The 27385-nt window shown below is 42.7% G+C and overlaps 1 protein-coding gene across 1 annotated transcript in view; it reads right to left on the bottom strand.

Moving 5' to 3' along the window:
* Positions 1 to 27111, bottom strand: part of LOC112218428 (cytosolic carboxypeptidase 4) — a 150022-nt gene extending 122911 nt beyond the window's left edge. Inside the window, exons 1-6 of the mRNA XM_024379212.2 lie at positions 26937 to 27111; positions 12113 to 12183; positions 7732 to 7795; positions 7376 to 7522; positions 5809 to 5940; positions 3865 to 3958 (exon numbers count right to left, since the gene is read on the bottom strand). Coding sequence (XP_024234980.1) covers positions 3865 to 3958; positions 5809 to 5940; positions 7376 to 7522; positions 7732 to 7795; positions 12113 to 12183; positions 26937 to 27012 — 584 coding nt within the window. The 5' untranslated portion in view covers positions 27013 to 27111. The remainder of the gene's footprint in view (positions 1 to 3864; positions 3959 to 5808; positions 5941 to 7375; positions 7523 to 7731; positions 7796 to 12112; positions 12184 to 26936) is intronic.
* Between the last annotated feature and the right edge of the window lie 274 nt (positions 27112 to 27385).

Below are 27385 nucleotides of genomic sequence, written 5' to 3'. Positions count from 1 at the left end.
GTGTTCCTAATGTTTTGTACACTCAGTGTATATTGGGTGATTTAAATTATTTAAAAATTTCATATTTGATTAGGCATATTTTATTTGACCTTGGTTCAATGCTGACAGTAAAACGGTATTTTTCAATCAACAGCATTGTTTCAACATCATGCCATAAACCCAAATAAAGATTGAAGTAAGTAATAAAAAGTGTCGATAGATTCCTGCCTGAACAGTGACTCCTACTGGTATACAAGGGGTAATACACTGCAGTGAGAACAAGTCTACCGTCCAGATGCCTACCTCTAAGTATCAAATCAAATCCAATTTTATTGGTCACATACACATGGTTAGCAGATGTTAATGCGAGTGACATTATTTAAAGTGACTAGTGATACCTTAATTAAGTTTGTTTATTTAAGTGGCCATAGATTTGAGTTTGTATGTTGGCAGCAGCCTCTCTATGTTAGTGATGGCTGTTTAAAAGTCTGATGGCCTTGAGATAGAAGCTGTTTTTCAGCTTCTCGGTCCCAGCTTTGATGCACCTGTACTGACCTCGCCTTCTGGATGATAGCGGGGTGAACAGGCAGTGGCTCGGGTGGCTGTTGTCCTTGATGATCTTTTTGGCCTTCCTGTGACATCGGGTGCTGTAGGTGTCCTGGAGGGCAGGTAGTTTGCCCCCGGTGATGCGTTGTGCACACCGCACTACCCTCTGGAAAGCCTTGAGGTTGAGGGCAGTGCAATTGCCATACCAGGCAGTGATACACAGAGGAACTTAAAATGTTACACCTTCTCCACTGCTGTCCCGTCGATGTGGATGGGGGGGTGCTCCCTCTGCTGTTTCCTGAAGTCCTTGATCATCTCCTTTGTTTTGTTGGCACAGAGAGAGTGGTTATTTTCCTGACACCACACTCTGAGGGCCCTCACCTCCTCCCTGTAGGCTGTCTCGTCGTTGTTGGTAACCAGGCCTACCACTGTAGTGTCGTGTGCAAACTTGATGATTGTGTAGGAAGCGTGCATGGCCATGCAGTCATGGGTGAACAGGGAGTACAGGAGAGGGCTGAGAACGCACCCTTGTGGGGCCCCAGTGTTGAGGATCAGCGGGGTGGAGATGTTGTTTCCTACCTTCACCACCTGGGGGCGGCCCGTCAGAAAGTCCAGGACACAGTTGCACAGGGTCTCATGCTTAATGATGAGTTTGGAGGGTACTATGGTGTTAAATGCTGAGCTGTTGTCAAAGAACAGCATTCTTACATAGGTATTCCTCTTGTCCAGATGGGATAGGGCAGTGTGCAGTATGATGGCGATTGCATCGTCAGTGGACCTATTGGGGTGGTCAGCAAATTGGATTGGGTCTAGGGTATCAGGTAGGGTGGAGGTGATATGGTCCTTGACTCGTCTCTCAAAGCACTTTATGATGACAAAAGTGAGTGCAATTGGGTGATAGTAATTTAGTTCAGTTACCTTAGCTTTCTTGGGAACAGGAACAATGGTGGCAATCTTGAAGCATGTGGGGAAAACAGACTGGGATAGGAATTGGTTGAATATGTCCGTAAACACACCAGCCAGCTGGTCTGCGCATGTTCTGAGGATGCAGCTATGTATGCCGTCTGGGCCGTCAGCCTTGCAAGGGTTAACACGTTTAAATGTTTTACTCACGTTGGCCACGGAGAAGGAGAACCCACAGGCTTTGTTAGCGGCCCGTGTCAGTGACACTGTATTGTCCTCAAAGCAAGCAAAGAAGTTGTTTAATTTGTCTGGGAGCAAGACATCGGTGTCCGCGACGGGGCTGGTTTTCTTTTTGTAATCCGTGATTGACTGTAGACCCTGCCACATACATGTTTTAGCCATAGAATTGCGACTCTAATTTGTCTCTATACTGACGGTTTGCTTGTTTGATTGCCTTGCAGAGGGAATAGCTGCCTTGTTTGTATTCGGTCGTGTTTACGGTCGCTTGCCATGATTAAAAGTGGTGGTTTGCGCTTTCAGTTTTGTGCAAATGCTGCCATCAATCCACGGTTTCTGGTTAGGGAAGGTTTTAATGGACACAGAGGGTGTGACATCTCCGATGCACTTGCTAATAAACTCTCTCACCAAGTCAGCGTATACATCAATGTTAGTGTCTTAGGCTATCCGGAACATATCCCAGTCCACGTGATCGAAGCAATCTTGAAGCATGGAATCCGATTGGTCAGACCAGCTTTGTATTGACCTGAGCATGGGAGTTTCCTGTTTTAGTTTCTGTCTATAGGCTGGGAGCAACAAAACGGAGTCATGGTCAGATTTGCCGAAGGCAGGGCGGGGGAGGGCTTTGTATGCGTCGCAGAAGTTTGAGTAGCAATGATCCAGAAAGCTACCAGCTCTTGTCGCGCATTCGATATGCTGATAGAATTTAGGAAGTATGGTTCTTAGGTTAGCTTTGTTAAAATCCCCAGCTACAATAATGCAGCCTCAGAATGTATGGTTTCCAGTTTACTAGAGTCTAGTGAAGTTCTTTCAGGGCTGACGAGGGATCTGCTTGGGGGGGATATACACAGCTGTGACTATAATCGAAGAGAATTATCTTGGAAGATAATGCGGTCGGTATTTGATTGTAAGGAATTCTAGGTTGTGTGAACAAAAGGACTTGAGTTCCTGTATGTTATTGTGATTACACCATGAGCCGTCAATCATAAGGCATACTCCCCCGCCCTTCTTCTTACCAGAGAGATGTTTATTCCTGATGGTGCAATCCGTGAAGAAACCGGGTGGCTGTACCGACTGTACTGACAACATATCCCGAGTGAGCCATGTTTCCGTGAAACAGAGAATGTTACAATCTCTGATGTCTCTCTGGAAGGCAACTCGTGCCCTAATTTCGTGCATCTTGTTATCTAGAGATTGGACAGTAATATGCTCCGAATCGGTGGATGGTGTGCTCGCCTTCTGAGTCTGACCAGTAGGCAGCTCCATCTGCCTCTCCTGCGTCGACCACGTTGTTTTGGATCGGCCTCTGGGATAAGATCGCATGTCCAGGGTGGAGGTCCGAACAAAGGATCCACTTCAGGAAAGACGTATTCCTGTTCGTAATGATGGTAAGTTGACATTGCTTTTATATCCAATAGTGCTTCCCGGCTGTATGTAATAACACTTGAGATCTTCTGGGCTAACAATGTAAGAAATAATACATTTAAAAAAATAATAACTGCATAGTTTTCTAAGGAACTGAAGCAAGTACCATGCTCAGCTTTGGAAACAAACTGCGCTCGATTCAGCTGAGCTATCATGTCAGCACATTTAGACATTGATTAGCTTCCATACAATTTTGCATATACTACCTAAATAAAATTGAATCATTTAAAGTACTTCCTATACATTTTCTTCAACAATCTACATGTGAAAGTACATTTGAAATTAAGTTGCATTTATGAACGCTAAGTTGACATCTGATTTACTGTCATTCATCCATGGTTGATTGGATCTTCGGAAGATTAGAAGTAGTTACCATTAGCCCTATAAATAGAATGCCAAATTCATGATATTATTAATAAACTTTTACCATGAGTAAATCTTCAATAAACATTACACCTCTCGTGCGAAAATCATTTATTTGGCCAAAGCCTATTGATAAGGACACTAAGATTGTTAAATATTGCCTAACCACAGAGAATAATTTACAGCACTTCAGCAGAACTTATGGTTAAATCTTGGGCTATAAATCATATAGAGTACAGTATTTGATTCACCCAGCACTTGGTTAGTCTCATTTTCAGTGCGATCTGATCCGTCCGTGATATGTGTAGTGCTTAGAGAATCCAACGGTGGGTATACTGTAGAGCTCTGGCTGTAGCTGTGGCATGTCTCTGGCACAGCCAATGACAGGTGGACATGATATACGATACTCACTTGACGGTGCGTTTGTGCCTCGTAGTGTGAGGGGGTATCAGTCTGAATATAACGTCCAGGCCTCGGTTTTGTCCCAGCAGCGTAGCTGTGGTGACTGAAAGAAATATAAATGCCATTGATAATTGCATTCAATGGCTAGTGCTAATTCATGACGTTTCTCCCTGTTCAATTCCTTACGAGTCCAGAGTGGAAATCTACTGGCTTCATGGGAATTTCAAGAGACTTCAACTTCAACCAAAATTCTAACTTCCACCACATAATTTAGGTTTGCTTACTGACAAAACTGTTCTATTTACAGCGCCTACTGAAAGTCTACACACCCCTTGGAGAATCTTCCCACTGGGCACAGATGTCAGTTCATCGTCCAGTTTGGATTTACATTTGGTTGTCGACAAACGTGAATTCAAAGTGAAATCAACCAAAAATGTCACCTCGCCATTGGATTTAGGTTACAAGTTGGTTCAGCATAAACACATTGAATCTTTGGGTTGAAACAACGTTGATTCAACCAGTTTTTGCAGAGTGTGTTCACATTTGCTGCCTTAAAATGTTATCAAAAAGAGATGAAATGGTTTTATTTTTTCCTATCAATCTACACAACCTAGTCCACATTTTCAAACTGAAAGTAAAATGATATAATGTTTCCAAATGATTAAGAAATACAAAATGAGGATGCATGTTTTCACAGCCCAGAGTTAATACTTAGTGGGAGCACCATTACAGCTGGGATTAATTCTGTAGGCCTATGCCCTTTAGCAGTACTACAAAGACACTACAGCCTCTCCTGAGTGAGACTCTTAGGACATCATATGTCCATTGTTTTTGAAAAATTGCTCAAGCTCTATACATTTGGTTGGGAATAAGCGATGGGCAGCAAACCTTGTCTCTGATTTTCAGCTCATTTAAGTCAGGACTGAGATGAGACCACTCAGGAAAGCTCAACACCTCTTGGAAAGCCATTCTGGTGTGTCTTTGGCATGAACATTTGTGTAATTGTCTTGCTGAAAAATACAACTCCATCCCAGGGTTTCAAAAGACTGAGGCTGGTCTTCCTTGATCTTTTTACTGGGCTTTGCTCCTTCCATATTTATTTAGATCGTGACAAGCTCCCCAGTCCCTGCCAATGACAAGCATACCCGTAACATGATGCTGCCACCATAATACTTTAAAAAAGACATATATCCATCATTAAATTCCCAACCAAATGTACTGAGCTTGAGCAATTTTGATGAATAAAAGGACATATGTTGCCTTAAGAGTTCAATTCTAACGAGAGTTCAATTCTAACAAGAGTCCAATTCTAACAAGAGTCCAATTCTAACAAGAGTCCAATTCTAACAAGAGTCCAATTCAAAATGACTCACAGCTACAATGGCTGCCAAAGGTGCTTCCACCAAGTGTTAACCCTGGGGTGTGAAGACACACGCAATCAATAGTTCCTCCTTTTGTATATTGTAGTAATTTGGAAAATGTCCTATCCTTTTTCTTTCACTTTGGATTAGGCTGGGTAGATCGATAGGGGAAAACTCTAATTGAATCCCTTTCATAATTACATTTTAAGGCAGCAAAATTGGAAGATTGTGGAGAGTCTGGACTTTCACCAGCGACAGTATAAGCGACTCACTGACAGTTTACAGTCATCATAAAAATCAGACCTTGTGACCATGTTGTTTCATCATTTCACATTTCACTGGTCAATATTTGGATACAGTATGGTTTCATTAAATCGTAATTACTATCCTAAATGAAGGGCACCAGCACATCTGCACTCAAGTCAAATATGTGGCGCCTCTTCAGAATGTAGACCTCCTCCATACTTCCTGAACTCACAGAGTCCCATAGAGATCTTTGTATTAATTCTGGATACTGTTGACATTGAGAGTAAATCACAAACCAGACAAAGCAGTGAAGTGTGATTGAAGCTTTAAGGGGTTATTGACCTACCAGAGGAGCAGAAAACCTGGAGGACCCAAAGGCAGGCTGCCGTCCTCCTGGTGTGTTTTACATTCTGTTTCAGCAGAGTCAGAGTTGGCAGCACAGCCTCCGCCTTCTCTGCCTTCATCCCAATACGACGGTCTGATCGAGACACACATAACACCACAGACAAGCAATCAGTAACCCTCAGATCTAATGATAACTGACCACCCACTGACACTGTTTACACCAGTGCAAATGTTTGCACAGTTATTTTTCAGAGAAAATGAAACATTCTATGAGGTAGAAAAACAGATCAAATGAAGATAAAGATTTGATTAGTATAATTAAAACAGTTGTAGGCCTATGTGGTTTGCTTATTTTATCCGCCACTTAAAATAAGAAGAAAACACTTCTCATTGTGAATCACCATAATGAAATGAATTCATGAATAACAGCTGCTTGGGCGCACGAGGACAATATTTTCACTGAATGATATGCAATCCAAATACGCTATTAGATTGTCTATCTGCTTGAATGATTTCTCACTGCTTTTACACATGTGAATTGCCTGGCGGTTTGTGGAGTGGAATAGATCTGGTATGATTTTCTACTAATCACTGACACACAAACCATGCTTAACCAGGCACACAAATCCTAGTTTATGATACAATATTACAGCAATTACAGTGGAAAAACCACTTAGACCAACGTTCAAACGCGTCACTGGCTTTATTGGATATTGCATCAGCATTCAAAGCTGGCATTTTAGTGATCGGAGGACAGCCGTTAAATGTGAAGAGTCCAGTCAAAGGCACCCATTAGATGACTGGCTGTACCGGGCCCTGAAGTACAGGGCAAAGCTTGGCTTTTACTGGAATGCAGGTGAGACCAATACAACTATATGTGCTGTTTAGCAGTAACATCATGAAGCAGGTGTGAAAGTAAAGAGTTGTGGGATCTAATTCAAGTAGTAATACAATCACATTGATCGATTATATTGCACAGCACCATATAAATTGACCATTGCTTCTCATTCTTGTCAAAATAGCTTGATACCAAAATGGGTTTTTAGAAACCAGCTGATGCTGTTGATACCGGTTACCATAAATCCTTCATTAGCTTGGGTGACAATGAACATTGCAATGTATATGAATGGAGAAAGCTTCTCCTACTCATACAAGTGGCCACATGCCCCTTGTGACGATATGAAGGTATGCATCCATGTCAGTGAAGCTTTGTAAGATAATGGATAACACGGATAACAGTCAGATGGACCTGTCGGCCTTTCTATTAAAAGCTGACGGACACCTCGGCCAAGGAGGAGAAAGCCATGATATCTCCATTATTTTATGTGGACTCACTTCCTGTTGACATTCTAAGACGGTAACTAAGAAAATCATCAAGCTACCCACTGTGTTGAAAGGTTGAGATCTACAGACCGTTTGACAACCTCTTACGACAACATGCAGTATAACTGAGACAAATAGCCATGTGCTTTCATGACAACAGCTAAATAATGACATCTCCAAATATTGTATCACTTCACGTTCTTGTAAACTATATTTCCACTCCGATCTGTCAGTTGGAGCCTCACCTCTGTGTCCGACCTTGGCCAGGAGGTGCAGCAGGGGGAGGAGGATGGTGAAGTTGGGGGAGAAGGTCCTGGCTGTGGTCACCAGGGCGCTTAGGAGGGCCTCGCTGCCCCCCTTCGAGATCATGTAGGTGATCCGTCTGTCTGTGCCTGGAACACACACACACACACACAGACAAACACACACACACACACACAGACAGACACACACACACACACACACGACACACACACAGACACACACACACAACTAAACCAAAGAAGGGTAGTAGACTGTAGCTCTCTAGGGGGAGTAGACGTACCGTAGCATTTTATCTGCATGGAATTACTATGAATCTGAATCAACAACAGAGACTCACCAGCTGAAAGCAGCTCATCCAGCACATTGAGGATATTGAGGGTGCTCTCAATGTCCCCTGCATTCTGTGGGGAGAAGAGATCAACACTATGTCAAAACCTCAGCCAGGCTGCTGCTGTTGTTTTCTGTAGTGTTGGCTGTAGAGTGGCAACTTGAACGAGAGAACTGTCATTGGCATTGTTGTTATATTTAACTATGTGACCATGCTCTCGACTGGCAATGCAAATGCATTTCCCAAGACCCAGCTGGGGAGCTTTGACTCAGACGTCTAATTTTGAGGATGAATTAGGTGGTGAGATCACTTAGGTCACAACAACACAGCGTGGGTCCCAAATACTGCAGCAGGCCCAGGTGCAGGAAACCGAATGCCCCAAGCCCAGCAGGGGCTGTGGTGCTGTGTTTAAAAGCAGCAGCAGATGACAGCCTTTCTGTATGGGGGGCACTAATCCCCAGAGAGAAGTCCCAAATCGCACCCTTTCATTATATAGTGCACTACTATGGGCCCTGGTAGTGCACTACATAGGGAATAAGGTGCTATTTGGTATCTCTGTAGACAGACAGCACCTAAACAGGCATGGTGATGAGGTGCGAATAGATCACCTACACGATTCAGGCCCAGACTTTGACATTTATAGCTGAGAGAATTCCTGTATGATAACAGGCAGGGAAAATATCGGCCTATACCATATGTGCTGAGAAGGGCTAACTTTGTTAGACAGGTGGCATTATTATTATTTGATTGGGATGATTTTACATATGGAAAGGGATAAGGTGGAAGATGCGGACTCAAAGCTTAATAGTTGACGAGGTGCCGACTGACGGACTGGAAAACTGGAAAAATCTAAGAACCGTAAAGAAGGCTGAAACGCTGGTTCTTCAATACGCAAAGGAAGACATTATTGAAGGATTGTACAGTATGTATGCACCTCTTTAAAAGTACAGAACCGAAATAAATGAAAACAAATCACGTAAGTAAAATATTCCGAAAATAAACACTGTGAGTACAGCATTTCTGAAAAACTACAAGGGAAAACAATAACAGAACATATGAAATGATCTAGGGAAACTACTACAATGACCTTGACATTTAACAGTGCAGAAGATAGATTCTCTGTTGGCCTTTCTGCGTGCATACTCTACGACAGGTGTTGTCACAGAGGGAATAAGAGACAGGACCCAACACCCAACAGAGGTGATCTATTACAGCTGAGCTGACATAAGGTGTAGCTGTGCAGAGCCATGTCTTTCTGTCACGTGCACTTCAGAAGACCTTAGAATTGATGGTTGGTGGCCATTGGTTTCATTAAGAACTACTGACATTGGCATACTGTTACACTCCATGTCTCTATCACATCAGATCAGACAATTATTTGTTTTACCTTTATTTAACTAGGCAAGTCAGTTAAGAACAAATTATTATTTACAATGATGGCCTACCCTAGCCAAACCCTAACCCAGACAACACTGAGCCACCCTATGGGACTCCCGATCACCACCGGTTGTGATTCAGCCTGGAATTAAACAAGGGTCTGTAGTGACGCCTTTAGCATTGAGATGCAGTGTTTCACCTGTCCTTGTGTTTGTCTCCACCCCCCTGCAGGTGTTGCCCATCTTCCCTTTTATCCCCTGTGTATATATACCTGTGTTCTCTGTCTGTTTGTTGCCAGTTCGTCTTGTTCGTTCAAGCTTACCAGCGGTTTCCTGTCAGGTCCTATTGATTCCCAGCCTTTCTTTGCTGGCCCTCCCGGTTTTAACCTTTGCCTGTCCTGACCCTGTACCGGCCTGCCTGACCTCTCTGCCTGACCCTGGGCCTGCCTGCCGTCATGTACCTTTGCTCCACCTCTGGATTACTGAACCCTGCCTGTCCCTGACCCTGAGTATGCTTGCCGTCATGTACCTTTGCCTACCCTGGATTTTCGTCCCCTGCCTTCCTTGACCTGTCTTTGTCTGCCCCTGTTTGCTACAATAAACATTGCTACTTTGACAGTCTGCACCTGGGTCTTACCTTGATCCTTGATACTCTTACTGAACAAGAATATAAACACAACATGTAAAGTGTTGGTCCCATGTTTCATGAGCTGAAATAAAAGATCCCAGAAATATTTCATACTGTACACACAAAATGCTTATTTCTCTCACATTTTGTGCACAAATTTGTTTACATCCCTGCTAGTGAGCATTTCTCCTTTGCCAAGATAATCCGTCCACCTGACAGGTGTGGCATATCAAGAAGCTGATTAAGTAGCATGATCATTACACAGGTGCACCTTGTGCTGGGGACAATAAAAGGCCACTCTAAAATGTGAAGTTTTGTCACACAACACAATGCCACAGATGCCTCAGGTTTTGAGGGAGCGTGCAATTGGCATGCTGACTGCAGGAATGTCCACCAGAGCTGTTGCCAGCTGATGAAACTGAGTATTTCTGTCTGTAATAAAGCCCTTTTGTTGGGAAAAACTCATTCTGATTGGCTGGGCCTGGCTCCCTAGTGGGTGGGCCTATGCCCTCCCAGGACCACTAATGGCTGCACCCTTGCCCTGTCATGTGAAATCCGTAGATTAGCGCCTAACGTATTTATTTCAATTGACCTGATATGAACTGTAACTCAGTAAAGTCATTGTTGCATGTTGCGTTTATATTTTTGTTCAGTATATGACATGAATATATTAATTACTGGTGCTAGCAATACAGGCACCAACAGCCGCACACCAAGGCCAGTGTATTTGTGAGACTAGCCACTTAATGATAACAGTTGGTGACTGCTACTTTGTCTCCGGCTAAGCATTGGAATTAATGGTGTTGTCAGTGTGCTCTATCATAATTCATTACCAGATCAGGATACATGGCTGGGAAGTGGATCAGATATCGAATTAATATGTATTACTCAAATTAAGAGAGAACCTATTGTCTACTTCGGTCAAAATAAAAATACTGTTTCTACCAACAAGCATGGTAAAAATTGTAATATTTAAAAAATACAAAGTTGTCCATTTTTATATAAGAATACAAAGTTGTTTATGTTTATGTTGTTTATGTGTTGTTTACATTTGAAATACAGTTGGTTATAACGCAATTCTATTTTCATACTATTTTCTATTTTCATACTATTTTTACTGCAAATACACGACAAGCGTGAATGCCAAAACATATAACAGCTTTGACATAATCGAAAATGTAATTACTTACAAACTCGTGGGGGAAAAAAACAAATAGTCTACCAACATGCTTGACAACTGTGGTTCAACAGAACCAAATGCATCAACAGCACCAACAACATAACATTATGAAACTGGTTTTAAATGTGGATCCTGACAACCGCAGTACAGAGGGATCAGCTGCATTCACTGGGCTGTAGATAATATCTCACACACCATCCGTTCTATATTGTAATCCTCTGCTCCTCTCCCACCAGAACAGCTACAGTATAGCTAGCTATCCCCACTGACATCTGCCCGCCAGCTTTCTGCCGGCCTTCATACAGCTGGTCATGCATTTCACTTCACAAGCTTTTTCATACACAAGTTAATGTCATGTAAACTGCACAAACTGATTTATGAACTAGTTTAGCTACTTTAAATAAAGTGGGCACAAACCAATATTGGAAAATATTTTTCACCATTTATTTAATTCAGTTAGGAGTGTATAAATTACAGTATTCTCGACACTGACTAACAGTACACTAAAATACTATGACTATACAATATACTAACATTTAAATGGAAATGTGTTTACCATCTCATAAAAAAATTATTTGAACACAATCTAAATTTACACAGTAAGCTACATTATTAGCTGTCTGTGTAATACTAGAGTGATCTATGCCCGGTGCAAATTTGTACGAACAGTAGCTGTTTGGCAAGTGAAAGTTGTGAACATGTTTCCAGGTAATAGTTTCTGGGTATTGATGCTTATGATCACCATTCTGAGACCTTGGAACTATAAGGTTCTATCTGCAAAAATATAATTCTGAGATAATTGGCCTTAAAGTTCCCGAACCCTCATTGGTTTGAATGGTGTCAGTGATTTGTATTTAGTGTTCTTTTGAACTTAACAACATGAATTGGGGGGTTTAGAGTACTATATACAGTAGGTAGAGAACATTGAACAGAACAAGGCTATGTCATTAACTACATTTTGACAAAAATGCAGATAGAACCTTATAGTCCCAAGCTCTCCATTTATCTTCCTCTTTCAGCTCTACGGAGAAAGTGCGTGCTGCTAGCCTAGCGTCCCTTTCCCGTCAGTCAGCAGATCCCCCTGCCCACTTTATTTGGAGCGTTCCACTTTAGACTGCCATATCAGCGACTGTGAGCAAACAGAGACACAGTCACACAACGTGACAGGCACACACATACACAGTCCCAGACCCAGTGTGTTCCTACCTGCAGAGTAGACAGGAGAACCTCTAGTCCGCTGGAGCTGCCGGGGGCTGCCATGCTGGCCCGTACTCGCTCTGAAGGTACACAGGGGAAACAGAAAGGAAGATCAGGCTAGAATCAAGCCCACCTCACACACACACACAGACCCAGCCAAGGAGACTAGCAGCAGTAGCAGCGACACACAGTCTCCTTGTGGCTTAATTTAACAAGGAAGCCTAGTGGAGCTGTGAGAGAGGGGCGTTCAGATGCAGGCTGAAACTCTATCTCCACGGATAAATCCCTGTGCTCCATTTGTTGCTGGACGTTGAGATGAGTTTCCTATAAAAAAAGGCCTGACAAGACTCAGGGATTAAACGGAGCCCTGCATTCCACAGGAGGCCGCCCTAGTTTAGGAAAACACACAGGGGCTAGAGAGAGGAGTGTGTGTGTAGTTAGAACATTTGGGTGGAGGGGGGTGTGTGTGTTGGGTGGAGGGGGGAGCTTGACCAGACAAATGGGAAACAAAACAAAACACAACTGTCTATCATCCATGTTAATAGTTAGTGTTTCGTCAGATGCATTTAAAAACTTTCAGGATGTTGGTTAGTAACTATAGACTGCCACAGAGTCATAATATCCATAAAACCTGGCGGTCTAACAGGGAAATGGTTCCAATTGTTTTTCCACCATTAACATTTCCCATAAGGGATTTTAGAAACACTTCAAATAAGGGCTGTGTTTCGTGTAGGCATGGTGTTTTGATAACCATGTAAATCTCTCTCGTACAAGGTGACTTTTATCAACATATTCGGCTGTATTGATGCCTCAAAAAAACGAAATACTAATTAACTGCTAATGTGGCTATCATAAAGAACTATAAATACCATGATGATCTGGACGAGACTGCTGAATCAAGGCAAAGGTAAGAATCTCTGGATTAACTATCTAATGTTAGCTAAATGTAGTAATGCATAAATTAGCTACATTTCATTAAATGGAACATTCTGTAAACTGACCTGTGCAAGTTTTAAATTGACCCAATACCTGTTAGCAAAGTTGTCAGATAGAGATGACGTGCATGAGCTTGCAGGGATTGTAGTTTTCCATGATGTCTACTTTGATGCAAATTAGTATTTTTGAATCTGAGAGAGCTGAATATATTGATAAAAATCACTTTGTCCGAGAGAGATTTATTTCCCTGCCTGACCGCTAGGTTTTATGGGTATTATGACACCTCCACTGTGGGGCTCTATTGAAGCTAACATGAATGACACAATGAGAACATGAAAGACATTACACCTACCCTTTCACTTTGAAACTATGGTAAAAGCGTCAGTTTTGTTTTCAAATTTTGCAACACTAATGAACAATAGGTCACACACATCCAGTGGTAACAACTATTTAATAAACAGCCACACAACCAACACATTAAGGTTTAATCCTATTAGATACAAACGCCACACGGTATTTAACTGCTTATAATGCTTAGTCTATTCACACTTACAGGAGATAAATGTCTCACATGCATAGTGGCATTTCAAATCTTCCACAGGCAAAGTGTGATTGGCGTCGGATTATTTGCGTTTGGGAAATATTATGTAGTGTGAACGGCGTCATGGGGATAGAGTGGTCGAGCTAACCACAGCAAACAACAAGGACACATTACAGTAGCAGATAGTTTATTAAACAAACAATTTGCTTAAATTGGAGATAGTTGTTAGGTAAGGGAAATCAACAATGAAGGAAAACTATTCCTCAATATTGTTTTCCATTGCTGTGTTAGATGAATTCATTTGACCTGATTCAAATTTGATCTGCTGGTGTCAACCTATTTATGATTATCCACATAATGCAAGGTCTCTGCATACCTAACTCTTTAACAGAAATGTGCGTGACACATACAGTGACATACAGAAGACTGAGAACGTTCTGCTTTAAGAAACGTTGCAAGCAACACATTCAGTGCTAAATGCTGTTCCACAAGTGGGCCAACAGGGCCAGCAGGGCCCTCGGTGAAGATACTGTTACGAAAGCCCAAGCTGGACACGTTCTCATGAGAACGATCATACAAAGGTGAAGTGTCCTTGCTTTTGAAAACTGATACTCTTCTTCTTTAGGTTTCCCTTACGTTTACAGTGGTTGGGATTGACACGTCTTTGGCTCAAGCCCTTGTGAAGAGGGCAGCGTCTGGGTAGAACGAGGGGAGGGGAGCGACAATGGAGCCAATAAGGCAAACTCAAGCGCAGTTGGTGGGCTGACAGAGAAATCATCGCCTCAAATTGTACACACTGGCTTCTTCTAAAAAAAACTCCCTTTAAAGGCCCACAGGAAGAGAATTCTTTCCCTATGACATTGGCCATCCTCCTCAAGCCCTGGATCATCTTTATAGAGCTCATTAAAATGTCATATAACGATGGTGTTTCATCAAATCATATGACAACACTGTAATGGGTCCTATTCCTCCTCAAAACCCCATCAGTGTTTGGCTATGGAGAACAGAGTGAGTATGTATGAGCTGAGCTATTTTTACCGTGTGGATTCGAGAAAGGATGGACAGGAGAGGCTGTAAATTATGAGCGATGACAGCAGGGTATGTCAAGAGGAACTTTCTGGCACTAACAGATGAATGGAACATGGTGTTCACTCTGAAGGAATATATGCAGTGCTGAGGATAATAATGATCTGCTGTTAGTTTAGGGAAACCCACTCACCAGTTCTAGGACACAAACACAACCAGAACAGAACCGTAAACAAGGCCGGTTCTAAGGGGTTCAGGGTTGGGCATTGCCCACCCAAAATGTCATGTTGCAGTAACCAAGCATGAAACAGACAAAAAAATATCTGACTGCCCACAAGGATTTATCATCTTAGAGCCGGCCCTGACTGTAAATTATGCAATGTGACACAACGAACGGCACGTAAACTTTCAAACGTACTATCATGTCACCATCGTCACTCTCTCTCTCTACCTTTCAGTACCCCGGTTTTCACATTTGCTGTGTTATTGAGTGTTGAGAGAGGTCTTAGAGCATAGTATTTCGCCTTTATTGAGTATAAGGCCTTTGATACTTTGAGCTATCTAACAACCCATATGGTGATTCTTCACGAAACCAGGACTAAAAAAGACCATGATTTAATCCATAGAATGGTCCTTAGAAGGAAGGATTGCTGACCTATACTTGACATTTGTATCTAAAATCATAATTAGGAAATATTTAATTGAAGTTAGAATATTTCTGACATTCTGGCATTACCCAGGCCTCCTTCAAGACTTCATAATGTTTCCTATGTACTGTATGTGCTACAAAGTAAGTATTGGTGTCATATGAAGCTTGCTCTGTAACATGAGTAGTATGTTGATTTCACTAACAATTTTCTTACATTCATTTCTGAATATGGACAAATCTAAATAGGAATCCCCCCATAGGCCTACCGTTGATGTGTCATTGGAGAGCACACAAAGAATCAACTGTTTAATCAACTGCTTTTATCTCAGTTGTTTGACTGGCTTTAGAATAGTTTTTCTATGACCACTGTAACATTGAAGGTCAACCTCTACGTCCAGACTTGAGGCTACTGTCACAACCACTACAGTACACAGCACAGTCATGATCTCCTAGAAGACATCGTCCAGACAGACCGATGTCTAGGGAAACAAGGTGCTGTGTGCTCTGATAGAGGTGACCGAGATCCAACTCAAGGCTAGAGGATGTGTACGGCGCTGGCTGATCAAACAGGGAGGCTTAGCTTACCCATCCTCACCAAAGATGAGTGACGAATGGCTAAGATGTTCTATAACGCCATATGGATTTCAGCTGTTCATCAGAGGGTACATTTCCTTAGATGTTGCTTGTTATTGAGCTTAAAATAAGACTCGAACCAATGATGTCAGTCATTATGGTCAATGTTTAATAGTCTTTGATGGACCACTTTGAATTTGGTGGGCATTAGATATCCAATACTTTTTTGGATTGGCATTAGATATCAATAGAATAAATCAGAGTCTAAAAACCTGTTGTTAGCATGTCAAACCTTATGATAATGTCCTGAAGAATGGCTCTTCTGGGTTTACAGTTTTTTTCTATAATATATACAGAACTTTAGCTGCTTAACTTAGGAAATTAATACGAATTTATGTAAATTATGTAAATTATCAAACTGTGGACAGGTAGTATTTATAGTATTTCAGGAGGCGTATAAACTTTCATATCCATTTTCTATTTAAAAGACATGTCATGTCTTGGGAACACTTTGCATAGTTTCACATTGGGGGGCTTGGAATGCTTGTATGGCTTGCCCATATGGTCCCTATTGTACATGGAACAAAAATATAAATGCAACATGCAACAATTTCAAAGATGATTAGATGATTTCACATGTCTGGGAAAACAGATATGAATCTGTTGGTCACAGATACCTTAAAAAAAGTAGAGGCATAGATCAGAAAACCAGTCACTCCTCTTTCACAGAGTTCACATAGAGTTGATCAGGTTGTTGATTGTGGCCACTGGAATGGTGTCCCACTCCTCTTCAATGGCTGTGCGAAGTTGTTGGATATTTGTGGGAACTGGAACATGCTTTCATACGTGTTGATCCAGAGCATCCCACACATGCTCAATGGGTGACATGTCTGGGAAAGTTTCAGCTTCCAGGAATTGTGTACAGATCCTTTGCGATATGAGACCATGCATTATCATGCTGAAACATTAGGCGATGGCGGTGGGTGAATGGCAATGTGTATCAGCATCTCATCACGGTATCGATAAAATGCAATTGTGTTCGTTGTCCATAGCTTATGCCTGCCCATACCATAACCCATAGCATGGCCTTTTATTGTCCCCAGCACAAGGTGCACCTGTGTAATGATCATGCTGTTTAATCAGCTTATTGATATGCCACGGCTGTCAGGTGGATGGATTAACTTGGCAAAGGAGAAATGCTCATGAACAGGAATGTAAACAAATTAGTGCACAACGTTTGAGAGAAATAAGCTTTTTGTGTGTATGGAACATTTCCGGGATTGTTTACTTCAGCTCATGAAACATGGGACCAACACTTTACATGTTGCGTTTATATTTTTGTTCAGTATTGAAATTGCGTATGGTGCACGCAGCCCGATCTAAACACTAGAGGCCAGTATACCTTTCCTTACTCAAATCATGGGGGTAATAAACTGGTAATGCTATAGAAGTGTTGTGTACAGATTATACCAACTTTGTTACAAAAAGTGTGTACCATTATCCAACATGGGCAACTTGGGATGAAGTTGTTTTGTAAGTGTCTTCATGTGTGTACACCAAAATAAACATTGTGTACTGTGAGGGACCACCTGTCAGAGAGCTCTGTTCAAAGTGGGTGCTGATAGCAATATCTGTGGAATAATGTTTGCAGGACTACAGCGATTATATTGTTAACAACACAGATTTTACAAGCCATCACAATTTGGACTCTTAAATAAGTATGAGTATTTCTGTCATCATAAGAGAGTTTCAATTTAACATTTGATGAAGTCATAGTCAATCTGACTGGCTCATTACCCAGCTGATAAAAGTTGTACAGATTGTAAAACTATCTGTAAAAGGCATTTTGCTCTGATAAAACAGACAAGGCAAATTACTGTGTTAATACAATTAGGTTTAGTGAAAATACAGTTGACTGAGCCGAGTGAGGATGAGTGATTCCACGGTTGGGAATTGACTTCCCTGCAGAGTAGTGGACTATACAGAGACATGCCTGATCTTGCTGATGTCGGCTGCGTTGGGTATACAGCTCCCCCACCACCTCCTGCATTTACCCCCTTTTACACGCGTCCCAAAGACAACGGATACCCCACAACACCCCCCTTCTTCTTTTGAACCATTCAACTATCCAACCAAAGATAGCGCCCTAAATCCAACGTGCTGTTGACCTGCTGCTGAGGGGACAGAGATCATTATTCACACACCTAAAATACTCTCTCCGCTATGCTAAGCCACATCCATGTGTTGACGGTCTTCAGAGACCAATCCCAACTGCCTGTTGGACCTGTAGCAGGGTGCTCAGCAGACAAACTCAGACAGACGGGAATCCTTGGGCAGAACAGAATGGGTTGAATGATGTCAGGTTGGGATTACCACTGTGAATTTAACAGGGATGCAAAGGGCACTGTGAAGTTCATGGGCTAAAGAGTTGGCCGTAAGGCAGGTGGGTGGCAAAGGGAACCAGCGGAGAGAGCCAAGGCTCCACAGACCACAAGGGGTCAGGCTGAAGGACAGGACACATGGCTTGATTTCATTCCCCACCCCCCCAAAAAAAACTAATAGAAGCACCCTGTGTTTAGACTTTCTCTCTCCCCTGTTGTTGTCTAGTCAAAGTGCTATGATCCCTACAGGCAATACAGTCTGGATACAACTGTACTGTACATAAAACACTTCCTATACTGTAAATAGAATCCATTCATCTTAATATAGCATATTCAATAACCAAATAACATTTTTTGAAGCATTATCTAGTTGTAAGCTTTTTTTAAACATAAACGGTTAACACAACAGCAAATAATGCAATAGAGAGTTCATATTCCTTTCTACTGTATAGTGAAAGGTGCAGGGATGTAACCTTGCTAGCCATTGACTTGCAAATGCAGCAATAAATCAGAAATAACTTAATGAAAGCAAACAGATGGAAAATAAATGAGCCACTGCCTAATGCCAAATGAGCCAGAGAAAGACCGGCTCCAGAATGTGTCGATCTGAGGGAGAGTGGGAGGGAGCAAGAGAAAGAGAGGGTGTTTTGCGTGTTTGTATGTGTGTCTGTGTCTGTGTCTGTGTCTGTGTGTGTGTGTCTGTGTCTGTGTGTGTGTGTGTGTGTGTGTGTGTGTGTGTGTGTGTGTGTGTGTGTGTGTGTGTGTGTGTGTGTGTGTGTGTGTGTGTGTGTGTGTGTGTGTGTGTGTGTGTGTGTGTGTGTGTCGCGCAGGTGTTTTAAGTGTATAGCCTATATGTGCTTGATGTATAGGCCTCCTGTACGTGTTGGTGGCGTCAGAATGGAGACGCCAGTTGGGTTGAGAAGTCCACCATGTTTCACCCTGACCCTCCTCCTGGCGACACAGTCCAGGCTGGCAGGGAGATGAAACTGGCCGGAGATGGAACCAGAGAGGAGAGCAGCCAGCTGCTAGAACCAGATATAACCTTATTACACCGCAGCCTTCAGAGTACGGACCAGGTACACTTTTTCTCACGTCAAGGGGACCAAGGAGGCCATATCTACAATGAACCTGTATGTGTCACGTCCTGACCTTAGGTCCTTTTTTATGTCTCTGTTCAGTTTGGTCAGGGCGTGAGTTGGGGTGGGCATTCAAGGTTTTTGTTCTAGGTTTTGTATTTCTGCTTTTGGCCTGGTATGGTTCCCAATCAGAGGCAGCTGTCAATCGTTGTCTCTTTGTGATTTGTGGGTAATTGTTTTCTGTTTTGTGTATTCACCTGACAGAACTGTTTCGTTTCTTCCTTTCACTTTGTTATTTTGTTTACGTTAATGGACCCTGGGCACATGCTGGGGAATATCGCCGCCCCAGGGAGGAGCTGGAGGCAGCTAATGCCGAGCGGCGGCTTTATGAGGAGTTAGCACGGCAGCGCAACAGGGACGAGAGGCAGCCCCAAAAATGTCTTGGGGGGAGGCACACGGGGAGTGTGGCTAAGTCAGGTAGGAGACCTGAGCCAACTCCCCGTGCTTACCGTGGCGAGAGGTGGACCGGGCAGGCACCGTGTTATGCCGTGAGGCGCACGGTGTCCCTGGCGCGCAGGCATAGCCCGGTGCGCTACATCGCAGCTCCTCGTATCGGCCGGGCTAGAGTGGGCATCGAGCCAGGAGCAATGAAGCCGGCTCAGCGCATCTGGTCTCCAGTGCGTCTCCTCGGCCCGGGTTATATGGCACCAGCCCTACGCACGGTGTCCCAGGTTCGCCAGCACAGACCAGTGCGGTCTTTTCCACCCTGCCACACTTGCCGGGCTACGGGGAGTATCCAGCCAGGAAAAGGTTGTGCTGGCTCGGTGCTCGAGACCTCCAGTGCGCCTCCACGGTCCAGTCCATCCGGTGCCCCCTCCATGCACCAGGCCTCCTGTGGCAGCCCCATGCACCAGGCTGCCTCTCCGTCTCCTCCCTCCTGGTGCTCCCTCCTGTCCAGCGCTTCCAGAGTCTCCCTCCTGTCCAGCGCTTCCAGAGTCTCCCTCCTGTCCAGCGCTTCCAGAGTCTCCCTACTGTCCAGCGCTTCCAGAGCCTCCCTCCTGTCTGGAGCTGCCAGAACCGCCGTCAGTCAGGAGTTGCCAGAGCCGCCCGTCAGTCAGGAGCTGCCAGAGCCGCCCTTCACTCCGGCGCTGCCACAGTCGCCCTTCACTCCGGCGCTCCGGCGCTTCAGGCCGGCGCTGCCGGAATCTCCCGTCTATTCGGGGCCCGCTGCAAGGGTCCCCAGTCCGAGGTCAGCTGCGAGGGTCGCCGCTCCAAAGGGGCCACTTAAGTGGGCCAAGACTATGGTGGAGTGGGGTCCACGTCCCGCGCCAGAGCCGCCACCGCGGACAGATACCTACCCAGACCCTCCCCTATGGGGTTAGGTTTCCGGAGTCCGCACCTCTGGGGGGGGGGTCCTGTCACGTCCTGACCTTAGGTCCTTTTTTATGTCTCTGTTTTAGTTTGGTCAGGGCACGAGTTGGGGTGGGCATTCAAGGTTTTTGTTCTAGGTTTTGTATTTCTGCTTTTGGCCTGGTATGGTTCCCAATCAGAGGCAGCTGTCAATCGTTGTCTCTGATTGAGAAACATACTTAGGTAGCCTGTGTTCCCACTATGATTTGTTGTTTTCTGTTTTATGTATTCACCTGACAGAACTGTTTCGTTTCTTTCTTTCACTTTGTTATTTTGTTTTGTGTTTTCAGTCTAATAAATTAACATGGACACTTACCACGCTGCATATTGGTCCGATCCTTCCTACTCCTCCTCAGACGACGAAGAGATTCGTTACAGTATGAGCCTACAATGAACGTGAGGGGGGCTGTAACGAGAAGGCTGCACAGTGTAGCCTATGGGGTAACGTACTGTATAATTAAAGTGAGGAAGCAGATTGAAATGAAGCTATTCTTTGCCAAATTACGTCTGATATTCGAAGGAAGACAATTACATTGAAAATAGACATGAGATAACAGGGGGATCCAACGAAAAGATAATCTGCTGTGATACTGTCATAGAAACCTGGTACAGGACATTACACTAAATAAGTGGTGTGCTCTTATCCATGAAGTGTGTTCTTACGCCTTCTAAATCTAAAGGCATAATTTACCCATCAAGTCTTCAGACGTTTGAAAAAAGAAAACATATTCAGCGTAGGAGACTATCTAACAGAATGGTAGTTTATGAAACAGTAAAAAGTGTACCTTTGCCCCAGTGTTAACTTATCGGTTACTGACACAGATGCAAAAGGATTAGTTGTGTTAAGATTAAACATTATAGTCTGACAATTATTATTAGTTTTCTTTGCTACAGTGGGCAGCCAATTTGTGGTCATGCATCAAATGGATGACCTGAACATTTCAACAAAACATGAGTACTTTATATGTAGACATCAAGATGTGCTCCGATTACAGTTTGGCCTGTGAAATGTGCGAATTAAATTTGTCTTTATCCCCCTTATACTAAAAGGACATTAAATACAGTAATCAAGTACTGTATATGCAGGCAATACAATATAATGGTTACATTAGTTGCATAGACGTTTTAGGGGCCCTAAGCAAGATTTGGTTGGGGGCCCCCCCACCTTGTGGGCAAAACGTTTTAGTGGCCCTGCTATTGGCAGCAGAGAGAAAAATGTACAGCTTTTAAGTAAATGTTCTGTAAATCTACACATTTTGCCATGGGGTGTAGAGAAAATGTTGCTGTTTTTTAAAGCACATTTTCTGCGATTCAAAAAACAAAAATTGGGGGTTGGGGGGGTGAGAGAAAAGCGTGCACATTTCTTGCAGTTCTACACATTTTACCATTGGATGGAGAGAAGATTTTTCAGTTTTAAGGCTAATTCCCTGCAGTTCTATACATTTTGCAATTACTTAAGCCATCTTCATATGATATCAATTAATGGGGGCCCCTGGAGGTCAGGGCCACTTGGCATGTGCCTTGAGTGCCCAGTAAGTAATTTAGCCATGAGGTAAATTAGTCTCGCCAGCTTTCTAAAACTTGTAACTTGTAAATAACTGGCTAGCTAACTTAGCTATCAATTGAGTGACTGAATGGCAGTGATTGACAAAACATGAGAAAAACTGCCGATCAAATCTGGCCAAGTGGCCGTGGGGCCCTAAGCAATCGTTTATGTTGGTTATGCATAGAAACGGTCCCTGATGAGCTGTAAAATTCAAACATGTAATAGACTGTAGAGCCAAGTTGTCCCTATAAAGCTTCATTCATGCCTCACAATAAAATAATGTTGTCCAGCTAAAGTATGAAGCCTAATATTTAACGTCATTTTGAGCCATGTAATAGTCGTAGCCCAGTTAGCGTTTTTGGATGCTAGCGTTCAGATAGTCCCTCTGCCCTCATTGCCTTCCGGTGTGTAGGTTGTCTCGTCATCTGAAAAGTTACGGTCTGAAAGGTTACACCATCTCCTGGGCTACTCCTTTTTTGCTGTGAAACACATCTTGGTGGCCATTACATCCAATTGTCCCATTTCAACCATCATCGGTATACACTCTACAATAACAGCTAAGACTTAAATCACACTAATGTTTCTTAACGATGGACATAACACACTAAGGGCTCTATTTTCGAGTGGCGGTAAAGGAGGTGCAAGTGTCAAACGCCGATAGTTTGCAATTTTGTTTGCAATTCCTTAAAAACCTGCACCGATATGCCAATTTCAATGTGCACAAATAGATATATTTAAGACCGTCCAAAAGCTGGTCTTAGCGATAACGCAGTTGGTTATGGTATTAGTAGTAGCTGCCTTGTGTACATTGCCAATGTATTATTAAAATATTACAAGCAGCAAACCACTCATTCACCTTTTTTATTTCTTTTGAACTTTATTTTTATTTTTTCTGTGAAAGATTTGGAATCATTATGTGCAATACCCATTGCATGAAAGGTGCCAGTAACTGTAGGAAGCCTGCTAAGGAAAATTTTATTTTTTTAAAGACTACTTATTGTTTTTAGTTTACTTTGTCAAAAAGGAATCTTCCATTTACCTAACTGTCAAATCACAGGAATTCCGATAGCTGCCCCCGTGGTGCTGAATCCACTTCTAGGCTATATTTGCCTGTATGTTTGTTTACCTTTAAGTGGCAAAGTCACTACTGGCACTACTGATGGTAGGCTATAGCTATATATATTTGGGGGCAGTAATGGTGAGTGGACATTCCCCTTTCTCTTTATATTGGATATTTTTCCAGCTCATGTGGAAAGTTTGGATGTGTGTAAAAACCCTCCATAGTCTACGCTGTCTTAGGCCCAATTTGATATGCCCACAGGGAGCAATTATGGTGCCTGCAACTGTATTTAGACATAGCTTATTTAAAACAAGTTTATTTTATTCAAATCTTTTTAGGCCTTATCATTTGTGAATTTAATCTTGCTTATTGACAACGTTTGGCTTGTCTATGGCTCATACATAATGCATTCTACAATAGGCCTATATCAGTGCAAAGGCTATGTTAACAATATATTGAAGCCATGTAATTAGAGTTCAAAAACAAGTTCAACATATTTAACAAATATGGGATAGGCCTACATTTTGTTATTTTGGTACTGTAGGCTATTTAACAAACTAGGCTATAACAGACTAACATTTGAATTGGAGTTGATGATAATGTGATACATAAAAGACCATAAGTACACAACTTGAAGCAACCACATATTTAGCCCTTCTGATTGGCCAGTGAGGGGTCAACACACCTTCAAATTGTTTTTTCATCGAAACCCAGCACTTTCGTGCTAACACCAGCTACTGCGCCCATAATTCTGGTTGTGACAATAGTAGACCCACAAACCTATAGCACTACTGCCAGCGCATAGAATTTGGTTTGTTAAAATAGACCCCTAAAAAGACAGGTGTCAAATCATAAAGGATGTCCACTCCTAAATCTAACCTACAACCTGCGTCTGAGATCTTGTAGGAATTTGCGCGGGGGGTTGTGGCTGTAAACGTCAAATGACTGCTTACTGCTTCAGAAATTGCTGAAAGACGTCCTGTATGTTTAGTATTGGATGACTATAAAATAGGGGTTAAACATCCAGTTCCTCAGGTCAAAATGTCAACTGATGACAAGGTGACCAGATGGTAATTTCTTGTTTTGGCTCCAGCAGCTATATTTAGGTGGGAGATTGAAACCTAGTATGTCATAAAACAAAGCTGAGGACGAATGCCGTGGCATTATGGGAGCCTTGGCTTCATTAAGTTTCACTGGCTCTCTGACAGGTCCAATATCAGCGAATATCAACACCCCAAGATAACCCTACTAATATTTCAGAAGCAAGAAAGTAATTTGGCCCTTTAAAGCATTGTTTCCTTAGGTGACTAGTCCGTTGTTGAAAATAACTCAAGGAGGAGGAAGACGGTAAACTTGACCTTCAGAGGGAAATTAGAAACCACCTCCAGGCTGTGGAGACAAATCTTTCCTCACAGAAGCACGAGCCAGGGCTATTGGACCTATTAGTCCACAGTTGCAAAGAAGCGCTATCACATTGCTAATCTGCAGAGCCACAACAGAGTGACATCTTTGTCCAGTTAAGGTGCATGAATTAGAGGTAACCTAAATCCTAGCTAATTAGCACATCACAGGGTAAACCAATGGCTCGTTTGCTCGTTTGCAGTGGGATAGGATGGTGAGACCGAAGGCATCTTTCATCAAACAGATTCCTCTCAGAACGACACAGAGGGATAACTATGGCTCTGTGAATAAGTTGCTATTAATAAGAAACAATTTGACCCTGGAGTTGAATTACCCCCGCACTGGTGTTCAGCGTTGGTGACACACAAGTACTGCCTTTTGGCTTTTACACTAAAGCTACCTAAATCCCTCTGTGGCACAAGAACAACAGTCATGTATTCAAATGACTCACTACTCAGTCAAAGCTAAAATTACCACGCTACCAGTGCTATGCTCTAATCATGAAAAGATACATACCTAGAAGGTATCAAACCAATTTTTCCCCTTCTCATATGGTTTTTGCAGTAGCAGCTTCAAGCAAAATACCAAAATGAATGTGAATTTAAAATTGAATTGCTGAGATAATTAAAATCTCAAAACATGTCTGCTGTCAAGGCTAGATGCCATTTATGTCTTTCTAATATGAAATGAAGATATGTTGAAGATTCAGTGTTAAGTTCAAGGTGTTTTACTGACAGACACACACAAACTCACACACACGCACAACTGAATTACTTCTTCTTGAGGAGTTGCAACCATTTTATATAGCTCTCATCCCTACAGCCTAGTGAATTAAGCAAGGTGACTGCCTGTCACAACAGAACTAAATTCTCTCCCTAATCCACACACATACATGGTCTATGAGTTATGACCTACACCTGTGGGACATGTAGTTCTTGGCATTTCTCTCTCTCCCCCACCCTCTCGCTCTGTCTCTGCTGAGTCACCTCTCTGCTGATATCTTTCTCTCTCTTGATCCCCACACAATATGTTCAACTGCTCCTAAACACTGTTTTAATATACTTGACTCATGCCGTATAACCTAGTATAACCTATTTGTCACTTTACAACACACAATATGGAAACAGATATAACCATTGAATATAACATTATCTTATAATGAAAGGGATAACGCCATAGAAATGACTGGGTGGAAAGGAGAAGTAAAGGGCATTTGTATAGCAATTGCTTGCCATTGTCAGCTTGCTACTCAGGTGCATCTAAAAACTGAGCTCCTGGTGAAATGAGTTCACAGAAGCCTCCTTAATGCATGGGCCTGTAAAGACCCCAGACAAGATGACATACCTTCCTATACATATCCAGTACACCGAAGCGAGCAAAATGGAGATTCTGTATATAGTCCCAAGTGTATCTCCTAATAGCAACACACCATGATACTGCTGTTGTGCTATCGTATTGGGTTCCACCAAAAGGTTAATCAAGTAGAAGGTGTTACAATAAATATTTCCAAGTAGGCCTAATAGCCGACACCATACTGTATATATACTGCAATGTATGTATCTGTTCCTATAGGTAACAGAAAGGATGTTGAAGCCCAACTTTGCTGCATTGGACATATCTTGGTATTAGCTTGGAGGATCCTGTACCATCCTGCACCTGCCTGCCTGCACCACCATTATTCAGATGAAGCATTTGTAATGTGGCAGAAAGAAGGAAGCATTTTTGTATTTTAACTTCAACACACAATATTAATTAGGTAATCAACTCTAATTGACAAGATTTTCATTGAAACTACTAGGCTAGATATCAGTAAGGTAAATATATTTTTGCAAGACCCGTGGTGGTTGTTCATTGTGGAGACAGAAGGGGGAGAGGCAATTGGATGCCGAGTAATAAAACTGAACTCATGCATGAATTAGAATCACAGCCTCTAAAAAAGTAACACGCAAGACATTGTGAAATTCAAATCTATGATGGGATCCATGTTTGCACTGATACTAAAAATAATCATGTCTCTGACATAAAAAAATAAGGTAACACTGTACAGTGTTAACAAAAAGGATATGCATGCAATATTATTGCATAAACCGAGAGCTTTGCATGTGTAAGTCAAGCCCTGACTCTCACCACTTCTCAATGAATGATTCGAGACCTGCGCCAAGTGAGGGATTTCAAAAGCACATTCAAGACATATCAAGGATGCATACTCTATCAAGGATGCATATCCTGCTTACCACTGGAGGAGTAGTTACCCAGCTCTTTCAGGGTTCCGTTCCAGGTAAAGTTACTGCATTTGCTGTAGTGGTGCATGGTTTGTGCTGTGTCTAACCCAGAAGGGGAATAAAGGATACATGTACAAGGGGGGCTCGGTCAGCTCTCCTTCCTCTCACTACTGTCTGTCCTCTAAGTGTTTCTCAGGGGCAGCCCACCCGTTGATCTCTGACTGGAGGAATGTGCCTGGCTGTGTTTTAAAACGCCCTTGTCCGTTAACTCCCCCATTGGACCTCTTGTGCGTCAAACAGTGACATGGATAAGTGAACTCTAGAGTGTAAATCACCCCAGCACTCCCTTGTCATCAAGATCAGCTTGTGGGTTCCAGGTTGTAGCACACTGCTACGGAGCCTCAGTTTGTGTGTGTGTGTGTGTGTGTGTGTGTGTGTGTGTGTGTGTGTGTGTGTGTGTG

The sequence above is a fragment of the Oncorhynchus tshawytscha genome, linkage group LG19 (genome assembly GCF_018296145.1).
Source record: "Oncorhynchus tshawytscha isolate Ot180627B linkage group LG19, Otsh_v2.0, whole genome shotgun sequence".
In the NCBI taxonomy this organism is placed as follows: domain Eukaryota; kingdom Metazoa; phylum Chordata; class Actinopteri; order Salmoniformes; family Salmonidae; genus Oncorhynchus; species Oncorhynchus tshawytscha.
Note: the sequence above shows the minus strand (reverse complement) of the source record. Positions and strands in the feature narration are given on the sequence as shown.